Source organism: Neovison vison, chromosome 4, assembly GCF_020171115.1.
Source record: "Neovison vison isolate M4711 chromosome 4, ASM_NN_V1, whole genome shotgun sequence".
Classification (NCBI taxonomy): Eukaryota; Metazoa; Chordata; class Mammalia; order Carnivora; family Mustelidae; genus Neogale; species Neogale vison.
In genome coordinates this window covers 54,094,820-54,107,606 of record NC_058094.1, presented here as the reverse complement: position 1 = coordinate 54,107,606, position 12,787 = coordinate 54,094,820, and the positions used below count along the sequence as shown (strand labels likewise).

The window sequence follows — 12,787 nt, the reverse complement described above, 5'->3', positions numbered from 1 at the left end:
TAAGTGTGCTATTTATGAAAATTACTGTCAACCTGGAAGAGCTCACCTGTTCTGAGATTTGTTTTTGATATCAATAACCAAGTGATACCTTTCAAAAGAGTTTGAGAAAAAAACACGGTACAAAGGAAGAATATATTTGTCATCTGTTAAGCTTTCAGGTTGAGGTGTTCCGTGCTTAGTGTAGGATTAAAGACCACAAATTAAATTCTGATACTTAAGGGGTAGGGTTAGGAGACAGGAAATACCTATTTTAAGAACTAGCTGAGGAAGCCTTCAACAAATCACTATAGAATGTTACATAAATAGAAGCACCCTGCCTGTATTTACAAACCCACTTGGCAGAATTTTAAGAAGTGCCCTCTGAACAGACTGTACACTCTAGAATAGTGACTTTTTTTTTCCCCCCTAAGATTATACTTGAGAGAGAGAGCGTGAGCTGGATGAGACGCAGAAGGAGAAGCAGGCTCCTGGCTGAGCAGAGAGCCTGATGTGGGGCTCAATCCCAGGACTCTCACATTAATGACTTGAGCCAAAGGCAGATACTTAACCAGCTGAGCCACCCAGGTGTACCTGGAATAATGAGTTTTTAAAAAGATACTGGGAAACCTAGTAAAGTTGTTGAATGTTGATTTAAATTTATTATGGAAATATATTCAGCTTTTCATAGGAAAATAAAGCCACTAAATTTCAGTTAATCATTTTCAGTTTGTAGTTATGTTTTAGTATTACTATAGACCAGAAAACTGAAAAAGTATTCTTTAAATACCATTAATTAAAACTAAACTACTAATAGAGGTTGCAGAGAGAATATTCAAACCAACATTTATTTGAAAAGCATTTTGTCAGGGTGCTTGGGTGGCTCAGTTGATTAATCTCTGCCTTCAGTTTTCAGGTCATGATCTCAGGGTCCCGGGATCAAGGCTAGAAGTCAGGCTATCTGCTCAGCAGGGCATCTGTTTCTTCCTTTGTGCTCTTCCTCCTTCTGTCTCTTTTTATCAACTAAATAAAAATCTTCAAGAAAAAAAAAAAGTGTCTTGTCATGCATTGTGATGAGTGCTGGGAAAATAAAACCTAATGAGTACCCCTCCTCTCAGGGGACAGGTAAAGGAATCTCTTTGCTGTTGCTCTTCTCCACCTGAAGTACTTTTTCATTCTCCTGACTTCCAAGCCATTTACTCTAGGCAGTAATCTCACTTTTTACTCTTTAGCTTTTATTTTCCCTGTAAGGTGGTAGATGCTGTCCTTAAGTACTTCAAACTTCTCTCTATATGTTGATTGTCTTTGCTGTCTCCTAAATACCCACACATTTGCTTCAGGATTCCAGAATCCTTCTCTTGAATTTCTTCAGTACTTTTAACTTGTCCCTTTCTTAGTGACTTCATTTCAGCATTTAAATGTTTATTACTTAATTTTAAAAAAATACTCTTACTCTGTGTCTCCCCCTTTGCAACCAAATTTCTCAGTTTATATTATGTAGTTCTTCATCTTCTATTCACAATACAGGCCACTCTTAGTTTTTTCACCTTGCCCCACTGATGTACCAGTGTCACTTGCTCTGAGATCACCAGTGACCTCCTATGTGTTCAGCATTTGTTGAATGAAAGTATTGAATGTTTCAGTCCCTAGCTTAAATTTTTGGCAGCATTGTCATGATGGACTACTTCTTGAAATAACTCTTTCCTTAAAATCTGTATCATTTTCTGGTTTCTTAAATGCTAGGATTCCTCAACATACTGATCATAGTTTTTTTCTCATAGTCTCATCTGTTGAATTCCATGGCCTTACTTACCACACACATTCTGACAACTCATTTTTATCACCAGTTTAAGCATTATATCTGTATAGCCTTTGATGCTAATTTCCCCACTTAGGAGCTTAAACGAAAAAAAAAAATTAAAATTTTGAGGTATGTAACAAAGCTGAGTGCTTTTCTTTATTATCATTTGGTCCCTGGATAATAATAAATATAAAGTGCATAGGTCTTTCCCTGATAATTTCCCTACTTTTATAATAAAACAGTTCTCAATCTTTAGTAAGCATCAGAATCACCTAGAAGGCTTTATAAAAATGCAGATTTCTAGGCCCCACTTGCACAGTATCTGATTCAGTAGGTTGGGATGGGGCCTGAAATTTTACATTTCTAGCAAGTTTCTGAATAATGTCCATGGTGCACATTTGGGAACTATACTTTGAGGACCACTACATTTAAAAAGCAAAATAACCTGCTTCACAACTGTCACGCTGCTGGGATATGGCAGAGCTGAGACTTGGTCCCAGGTAGTATCTAGTGTTTACCTATTTAACCTACTATTCCCACTCCAAACATACAAACTCCTCTTTGTTAGGTGTGTCAGACTCAGTATCTTCATAACTACCTAAAACCCGTCCTCTTTCATTAGTATTAATATAGGATGGAAGCTTCCCTCATTACCCTGCCTCTCCCATACTCAGTCTCACCAAGCACTGTTGGTTCTTCTTCCACAACTACTTCTTCCATTTGCTGTTGCCATCAACCAAGTCAAGGCCACTATTGGTTCTCATCTGGATTTCTAAAATAGCTTCCTAACTAGTCTCCCTGCGTCTACTTTTGACCTCCTTTAATCATTCATACAATACCAGGCATAGTCTTTTTAAAAGGTAAATGAGATTAATACTTTGTTTAAAATCCTTTCACTGGTTTTAGAGTAAAGGCCAAAATCTTTACCATGCAGTGGTAAAGATCTTTACCGGCAGTGCTCTTAATTATGCCTGCTTGAGGATCATTTAAACTGTTCTTTCTCTCCTTCATTATGCAATTATGTAATCCTACTGGCCCATTAGAATATAAGTGCTAGAACTATTTAGTGTTTTGGGGTTTTGTAACTATGCACTAGAACCATTATTAGGTGGTATTCTATTGTATAAATGTACCATGGTTTTATTTGCCACCATCAATTGTTTTTTGAATCAAGTACCTGCTGTATATGTAAAAAGGAATTTGTGTGTTTTTTTTTTTCTTGAGACTTGTGACAGAGGACAGATTGTCCATAAAAAGTGGCATTTTAAAAATGTCTTCATATACTTTTTTAAAGATTCTATTTATTTATTTGAGAGGATAAGTGGGAGGAGGGGCGGAGGGAGGAGAGTAATCGCTGTGGAGCAGGGAGCCCAACCTGGTACTGACCCCAACATCCTGGGTTCATAACCTGATTTGAAGGCAGACGCTTAACCAGCTGAGCTGCCCAGGTGCCCTGTCTTCAGATTCTTTTAATTTGGGGAAGTAGATAGTACCAGTGGGATGATGCTAGGTACACTAGTAGGAGCCCGAGTATTAGGACCCTGTATTCTAAACTAAGGAGTTTGAAGGTAAGCCTAAATGCTGTGGTGAACCATTGAAGATTTTTAAATTAAGGGAGTAATTTAGGATTTATGTTTTAGGAAAATCTCTCTGGCATTATGAATATAAGTACTAGCATTGTATTTTGAAGCAAGGAGACCAAGAAACTATTTCAGTAATTCGCTAATCCAAGAAAATGGTGATGGTAGGTACCTGAATTAAGGCAGTGGTAGAGAAACAGAAGGAATGGAACAGATTCAAAAGAAAACAGATTGTAACCAAAAGTATTCATCTCATTAGTATATCTTTTCTTTTAAGCTCTCACATCCTTTCCATACTTCAAGATTAAGGAATTAGTTTTTCTCTTAAGTCTACTATTCTAGCTTTAATTTGTCTTTTTCACTTCTGAATCAATACAGAAACTAATGTTTTACACATCTAGTACTTAATACTCACAGTAGCCCCTGTCATTGGGTGTCAAACTCCTTAATTTGTAACACTTGACTTGCGTTATCTAATTAATCTCTTTTTTTTAAGATTTTGTTTACTTATTTGAGAGAGAGCAACAGAGCACAAGCAGGGGGGGGTACAGCAGAGGGAGAGGAGACGCAAACTCCCCGCTGAGCAGGGAGCCTGATGTGGGAGTCGATCCCAGGAGCCTGAGATCATGACCTGCGGCAAAGGCAGCCACTTAACCGACTGAGCCACCTAGATGCCCCTAATTTAATTTCTATATCAAATCTATGATGTGGTTGGAAGCATATACCAGGAAGCTGAGGCATATCCTCACAAAGCCAGTAACCTAATTCACCCTGCCTTCTTAAAGGGTATTCTTACCCAGTACGCTCTTCTTACTGTTGAGTGTGCATTTGTTCTTGTGGTTGAAACCATGTCTTAGGGTTTTGTGCCTTAATAGCATTAAGCACATAGTAGATACTATAACTTGCAGATATTTTTCTATTTAGTCTCCGTAAGAAATGGTACCAAGAAAGGAGTGGTTGATGATGGCTGTAGTGTGGTTGTAAATAACAGATTATTATTCATCTTCTTTTCAGATCTGGATGGTGCTCTACTCTCAGGGCCAGATTGTGATAGGAATGTGAATACAAATTTATTGGCTGAAGCCGGCTCCAGTCAGGATGGAGGTGATGCTGGTAGGTACAGTAGGATTTTAGTAAGAGTATATTAAAAAAGGATCTGAAGATGGGGAAGTGTTTGTGTACATGATTAAGGAGCTGTTGCAATTTCTTTCTCCTAAAGGAGAGTATTAAATGTAAATACCTTAAACCTGTGTTAGCTGTGTTTATGATAAGACTTTGGAAACCTGATCAATACAAATGGAAGGGTGTTTATTATTGTTTGAGGGAACCACTTATTTAGGGCTTTAAAAATTCTTAAATATCAAGTAATTAATAGAGCTGGTGACTTTCTGCTAGTATATGCGTAGCATGAAAATGGTCATTATCCAAATAGTTGATTATTTAATTGACATTGATGTAAAATGTATGGTTGGTAATGGAGATAGAAAATGTTCATTCTAAATAGCAATATTTCTATCTATTGTACTTTGGGGGGAGTATCCTACACATAGAGGCAGAGTGCGTGAATACTCCAGAGAACAACATGAGTATAAATAAATAGGAACAGAAAAAGCTTTCTTTAGAGAAGAATGCCAAGCTAATAAATACAGAATCACAATTGAAAAAAATACCCCACAGGATATAATTCAAGATCATCTGTGGATGATGTTAAGCCACTATTGATGGGCTTATCACAATGATTGGGCAAAAGGCTGTTGTAATAGCATATTCACATGGTCTCCATATAATCTCATAGATTACTTCAGTTACAAAGAGGGAAAGTGCTTTATAATAAAAAAAATTGGAAATACCATGCCTCTTGTCATAATGCACTAGCCACCACACATCACCCATGTAATATTCATCACCCATCACTATGCAGAAGGTTTAACCCAAATCTAATCATGAGAGGGGAGAACATCAGACTAGTCTACACAAATCCAGCTACTCTGGATTTTAAAATGTTAATGTCATGAAAAACAAGCAGAGGAACCACTAGATTGGAGCAAACCAACTAAATGCATTGTCAGTCGTGATGACATCAGGATTCTAAAATGACTAGGGGGCATTTGGGGAAAAGTTGGAAACTTGAATGAATAGTATGGATTAAATGATGGGACAATTTTAAGTTTCTCAGATGTGATAAAAGTACTGTGGTTATGTAGGAGAAAGTTCTAGAAGATACTTGCTATATTGAGGGGTGAAGCAATGATGGGAAGATTTTCAAATAATACATAAAAGGTGTGTGGATTCATAGAAAGCCCATGTGGCAAAACTAACATTTGTCAAAGATACACAAAGGGATATAGATATTCATAGATTAAACTTCTCATAGCTTTGGAATTCTTTAAAAAATTGATGGGGAGGGGGGCAGCTTAGGGGTACTCCATTTTTATAGGCTTCTGAATCTAGTATGCACTGACCACAGTTAAGCCATGTAATTTTGAAGGAAAGAAATTGCCTTAAGGTAGTTTCTCTTAATTGTTGAAACTAATTTACAGAAAAGTTTTGAAATGTGCCATTTACAGATCCATATAGGTTGAATTTTGAAGACCTTTTCCTTCTACAAAAAAATCACAAATAGTACAAGGTATTTTATTTTTGGTTTAGAAATCTGGTTGAAGAATGGGTTTTGACAGGGTATGTGAATTCATACACAGTTTTCATTTCTCCACATAAATATTTTCAGTGACGAATAGTCCATTATCATTCATCTCCTTTTCAGAAAAAGTAAACTCTTGATTTAGAGTCATTTCTCTTTAGGGGACATTTTGATCCATTTTTGTTTTTGCAACTGAGACCAGCCTTTGTCTTCTGATTTTGACTTCAAAAGAACGCTGCTTTCTTTTTAGTTTGCCATTATGGAAGAACGGACCCTGAAGGATACTACTGAGCAGTGAGCACAATTTTCAAGTAGAACTTGAATGACCTTAGTGATCTTTCAGTGATTGAATTACAAAAGCAGTACCTTTGTCAATCTGCTCATACACTTCTAAATAAGGAACCTCTACTGTAAGACTTTGGCCAGATGAAAGAAGTTTGGGATGAGGTTTTTTGAGTTACCATTTTGTATTCTAGATACGGTGTCTCCTGTTACCATGGATGCTTTTTATTAATCTATGCTATAGGTTATCCAAAGAAACATAGAATTTCAAGTATTAGGAACTTCTAATTCTGAATTTTGGGTTATCAGTTTTTAGGTTTTTTTAAAGATTTTTTTTATCTGAGTGCAAGCATGAGTAGGGGGGAGTGGTAGGGGGTGAGGGAGAAGCAGACTCCCCACTGAGACCCTGGCATGAGTCCCTGGCATCTCAGGACCCTGGCATGGACCTGAGCTAAAGGTAGATGTTTAACTGACTTAGCCACCCAGGTGCCCCCTATAAGTTATTTTAGGGCTATTCTGTTCTTATATGTAATGATAATACTAACTTGAGGGTCCTAACATATCCAACTTGATTTCTGGCAGTTTTTAACAAGTATTTTGAGCAAGTCAAAAATACATATATGTTAGTATTTGCTAGATAACACTCAACAAATAACTGAAGGGGGTGTATACTTTGGACATTAGAAATACAGAAATATTAGAAATATTAGAAATACAGTGAGTAAAACAGGCACAGCCCTTGCTCTCAGAGCTTAACTTTTTTGCACTGATTTGATCAAGAGATATGAGTCAAAGCTCAAGCTTTGTTTAGAAATGTAAAGCTGAAAATTGATAGATTGGTGTTCACAGGCTACTACCCCTGTCCTAATTTCCATCACCTGCCCAGCCCCCACCCCACAGATACAGTGTCTCACTTCAGGATTCTGAAAACTTTCCCTCAAACAAAAACAGATTGTAGTTTAATTATATAATTATGAAATCAGAAGGCTTTCCTAACATTTAAAAAATGGGTGAAGGTAATCCAAGTATAAAATAATTCACATTACTAGTAATGGAATTTTTAAATACCTTAGGGACCTGTTTGCATTGTTGGGTATTGATACTTTCACCAAAGAGGAAATACTAAGTTAGTTTAATTTTTAAGAGAAGTGGGGCATCTGGCAGATAGATGGAGGAAAATGAATTTTTAGAAAACCTATTTTTGCAAGCATTCTTTATAAAATCCATAGTTTTCATGGAAGGAAAATTAATAAATTACTACACAAGTAATCTAGCATATAGCCTGGAAAGGAGTGTTCAGGCAGAGAAAAGAGTACAAAGGTCTTGCTGAGGGAGCCATTTTTCCATGAAGGAACAGTACAAAGGCCAGTATGCCTGAAGCAGAGTGACCCAAGGGGGTGGTTAGATAAAGGGCTAGATTTAGGTAAGGCTGTATGACATACTGTCAGTCTTTGGTGTTTTTATGTTTGAGATGGGTAGTCCTTGCTTTTTTTAAGTGCCAGGTTCTCACTTAAAAGTTCTGAAACAATTTCTAATCGGTGTGTTGAGAGCAAACTGTAAGAGGGCAACAGTTATGAACTGGGATGGCTCTGATGGCTGTTGAAAATAATCCACAGGCAAGAGTTAATGGTCGATTGGATCAGGGTGGCAGTAGCTAGCTATGGAGAATTCTGAATGTTTACATTGCCAAGAGGATTCCTGGATCCAGGTAAAGACATACATATTCAAGAAGGAATCCTATCCAGGGGGCATCTGGCTGGCTCATGCTGGAGTATGCGACACTTGATCGCAGGGCTGTGTTGGATCCTCAGCTTTTGGGTGTAGAGATTACTGAAACATAAAATCTTTTAAAAAGGAGGGGAGGTGAGGGAATGCTATCCAGAGGAGATAATTTTTATCTTCGCTAGTCTGAAGATCCTCAGGTACAGATTCCTTAAGGGACATTGATTATTTTAATTCTGCCTTTTCGATTTTCACTTATTTAAGGATGGAGTTAGAAAAATGTTTTGGTGGGCGCCTGGGTGGCTCAGTGGGTTAAGCCGCTGCCTTCGGCTCAGGTCATGGTCTCAGGGTCCTGGGATCGAGTCCCGCATCGGGCTCTCTGCTCAGCAGGGAGCCTGCTTCCCTCTCTCTCTCTCTGCCTGCCTCTCCATCTACTTGTGATTTCTCTCTGTCAAATAAATACATAAAAATCTTTTTTAAAAAAAAAAAAAAAAGAAAAAGAAAAAGGTTTTGGTGAACCCCACGAGGGCCCAGTGTGTCTGAAACAACAAGCAAGGGTATAATACAGCAAGAACCTTGCATTTGTCATTCCTAGTATTTATATTTTTCATTCTTAGTCCATTTTTCTATACTGCTAAGTCTTAAAACAAGATTATGTGATTATTTTGGAGGCAGTAAGGGGACTATCCTCCTGTTCCAAAGCTGTGCTGTAAGACGACAATTAAGATAGAGTTCGGCTTGAATATGTTTGAAATTCAGTATAGAAGAGTAGTTTCATGTGGTCTCCATATACTGTTAAATATTATTGAAATATATTTTACCGAATTTTTCTCTCCCTATGGTTGTATTTTAAATTTTAGTTCTCCTATTTAAGATGCTTTATAATTAGGGTATTTTGAATGAAGTATGAAGACATTTCTATTTCAGACTACAATGTAGAGATTTTTATCTAGCTGTTTATAATAAGCTGTCATAATACTCATACAATAAAGTTATTTTCTGGGTTTCTTCAAATTTTGGTAAGAGATCTTCATTACCATCATTACATCAGAGTCACTTTTCAATTGTATTAGGTACTTCACATGATTTCAAGTATGGCCTGATGCCTGGACCTTCAAGTGATTTCAAGTATGGATTGCTGCCAGGTACTTCAAATGATTTCAAGTATGGATTGATACCAGGTGCTTCAAATGATTTCAAGTATGGATTATTGCCGGAATCTTGGCCAAAACAAGAAACTTGGGAAAATGGCAAGTATTAGTCAACTAAACATCTACGGGAATTTTAAAATGATTTTTCACAATTAAAAGCTTCCGTGTCCTGGGTTTTAAAAAATCAAGATACTGGTAGTCCTGTGATAATCCCTTTTCTTAGATATAGACAAGCTTTTGATAGCAAATTTTGTTTGCTATATAATTGCTTTTGTGTGTGTGTGTTCTTTTTAATTCTTAAAGGTGAATCATCTCTAATCATGAACAAGTTAAAATGCCCTCATTGTAGCTATGTAGCCAAATACAGACGAACACTAAAAAGGCATTTGCTCATTCATACGGGAGTCAGATCATTTAGCTGTGATATTTGTGGAAAACTGTTTACTCGCAGAGAACATGTGAAAAGACATTCCCTGGTAAGTAACTTGAAATATATATAACTGGTCTTTGAGATTAAAATGTATTTATGTCACTGAAGTTTAAGGTATTTTACATGAAATTCAGGGAAGGTTGGTTGTTAAATAAATTGCTTTAAACAAAGATTGATTTATGAACTGAACTTGATACAGAAAAACAAAAGCATACATTCACTTAGTGTTAAATGGGTGGTTTAATTGAATGGTTCAAACGCATTATTGTCTATAATGTCCTTAAATTGGATTTCTCCCCCCTTTAATTAGGTGCATAAAAAGGATAAAAAATACAAATGTATGGTGTGTAAGAAGATCTTCATGTTAGCAGCCAGTGTTGGAATAAGACATGGATCTCGACGCTATGGTGTTTGTGTAGACTGTGCAGATAAATCACAGCCAGGAGGGCAAGAAGGTGTAGATCAGGGACAGGATACAGATTTCCCTCGGGATGAAGAATATGAAGAGAATGAAGTAGGAGAAGCTGATGAAGAGCTGGTTGATGATGGAGAAGATCAGAATGATCCCTCTCGGTGGGATGAATCAGGAGATGTTTGTATGTCTCTAGATGATTAACTGACCTATACTCCTCAAGGATGCTGCATTTGGACATAATATGAATCGACAATTTGAATTGTTGAACTTGAAGGCTTGCAAAATATGGTACATGCTGGATGGTAGTTATGTTGCTGTGAAAACTGTAGGGTCAAAAAGCCTTATAGCAAAAAAAAAAAAAATTTTTTTTTTATATTTGCACAGGACTGTACAGCAAACAACCTTGTGGTTGGATTACATGGAGTCCCCACATCTTCAGTCAGTTATCAAAGTAAAAATATTTTTTATTTATAGGATATACAGTAACTATTTGGGTCCTACGAATATATCGTACCTATCCTTAAAGAGCTTACATTCATGTGTCAATTTAACATGAATGAAGAAAATCCATTTATAAGACTACAGTGACAGCTGACCCAATTACTCTGTCCATCAAACCACTCAGGCTAGTTTGTACTAGTAGAGTTTTGTTTCTATTTTTATTTTTATTAATTTTATTTTTTTTTAATACAGATTTTCAGTGAGGGGCTTTTTCAACCCCATTGGTTCTACTTTCCTGTATTTTTCCATTTTAATTTGCTTCATAACTTAAACCACGTCTCTTCTAGTTAAGGTATTATTTCTCAGTTTTGTGCTGATGGGCATGTTTATAAGAACTGGAGAGGTAATTTATTGGAATGAACTAACTGACTTCCTCCATACCCCCTTTCCTTTTTGACATGAATTTTACTACTTCACAAATGAAGAAATGATGTTGCAAAGTTAACATGGCGAAGTTGACAAATACCACTAAAATGATTATGATTTAGAAGTAACTTTCTCCTGCTGCTCTAATCTGATAAATGGTTATTACATGACGTTTTCTGACAATGGTATTCGGTTTTGGGTATCTGTTACTTTGGCACTATTCTTGTTTGCCTCTTTATATTTTTGCCAGTGTACTATACCTCAGTCCTATTTGAAAAGACAGAAATCTAATCAAAAGAAAAGTCATAGAAACAATAAGTAAAATGATTTGTTTCCTAATTTGACCTCCATGTCCAGTTTGGTTAGCTTGTTATGCAATATAAGTGAAATATCAGGTTTTTACTCCTGTGCCCTTTTTATCATTAAAAATAACATAAAAAGTGCATTCTCTTTGTTTGATATTACTGGGATATTGAGCGTTTTGAAATTATGATAGATAAATATTTTTTCAATTCCTCAAAGTTTTGCTACATCTTCATAGATAGTCTTTCTGGTAGTCACCATGATTCAACTGTCGGCAAAAGTCTTACAAATAAAATATTGAGAGGCTTTACAATTATTCTGTTAACTAAATTCTTTAGGGTACAGGGGGTGATATATTAAATTGAAATGATCAGATTTATTGAGTCTGATGACAGATGAATTAGCTGATTGTTAAACTGACAGCAGCATTTCACATAATACTAACACGCATGACATTTATCAGGAACATATTGTATATTATATAAGATTGAGGGATATCCTATTTTCAGCTTTCTTTTAATAGAAATTGAGTATATTTTCCTATTTTATATCAGGTCACTAAATTATGCTATTTGTGTGGGAAAAATTGCAAAGTACACTTTGACAGACATAATCATTTGGTGCTCCATCTGATCAAAGTTGCAAAGTTGATAATTTTTTTTTTAAAGAGACAAACTTTCTCACTGTCTCAGATTTCGGTAGTGTAATGATTTCATGTTAGACATGGATGTTTCTGCTAGGATGAATCAAGATAAAAGCACGGTTACAGGCTTAGATACATCTTCTGTCATCTAAACTTTATTGTAGTTTCTACATAACTATAAAATTGACAGGAATAGTTTGGTTTGATTTTTGTTTAAGACTGAAGAGTACATCTTATTCTCCGTGTTCTAGACAAATGAGTATAATGTCATTCTGGTGGGGTCCAAAGTAGACGTTAGTTGGGCAAAGATACTATGAATGAAAAAGTATTTTAAACTTAAAATGTTCTGCTTTGTGAATATGTAAGTATAGTATAAAGATTTCTTTCATCCCATTTATCCCCCTCCTTTAAAATAAACCATAGTTTACAATTGGTAGATCTGTCTATATATAAATATATATTAAAGAGAAAAGATATATATCTGAAAATCACCTAAATCTGCTTTATTAGACTACAGTTCACTTATTACATAGAAACTGGACTTGGCTTTACATTCTTAATGTACTTTTACTTTTCCTCAAGATATGAACTTACACTCTTTAAACTGAATTTTCTTTTACTACTTAAATCATTTATGTATATCTGGTAAATTATGACCAAATTTTTGTTAGACTGCATACAGTAAATTGAAATACACACTTGGTACACTACGGGATTGTTGTGATTTTGTTTTGGTTTTAGTTGGAAACAAAGTTTGATGTAGATGGCTTATTACTGTTAATTTAAAATATTCTATAATTGTCCATTACCTTTTATGTTGTGTTGTGACAGATTTGGCTATATTTTTAGTCAACTGAAATATACTTTAAAAGTTTGTTTTTAGAAAGGTAATCCAAAGGAATGTTTATACTCAAATATATTAGCCTCAGCCTATATAAAAATTTCTTCTTTAAAGTAAACATTTTACCAGAAACAG

General features: G+C 35.7%; 1 protein-coding gene across 2 annotated transcripts in view; it reads left to right on the top strand.

The window, feature by feature from the left end:
* ZBTB10 (zinc finger and BTB domain containing 10) overlaps positions 1 to 12,521 on the top strand; it is a 35,454-nt gene extending 22,933 nt beyond the window's left edge. For both annotated transcript variants that reach the window (XM_044245400.1, XM_044245399.1), the window contains exons 3-6: positions 4,372 to 4,470; positions 9,076 to 9,252; positions 9,457 to 9,629; positions 9,894 to 12,521. In XM_044245400.1, coding sequence (XP_044101335.1) covers positions 4,372 to 4,470; positions 9,076 to 9,252; positions 9,457 to 9,629; positions 9,894 to 10,199 — 755 coding nt within the window. In that variant the 3' untranslated portion in view covers positions 10,200 to 12,521. The remainder of the gene's footprint in view (positions 1 to 4,371; positions 4,471 to 9,075; positions 9,253 to 9,456; positions 9,630 to 9,893) is intronic.
* Positions 12,522 to 12,787: the final 266 nt, after the last annotated feature.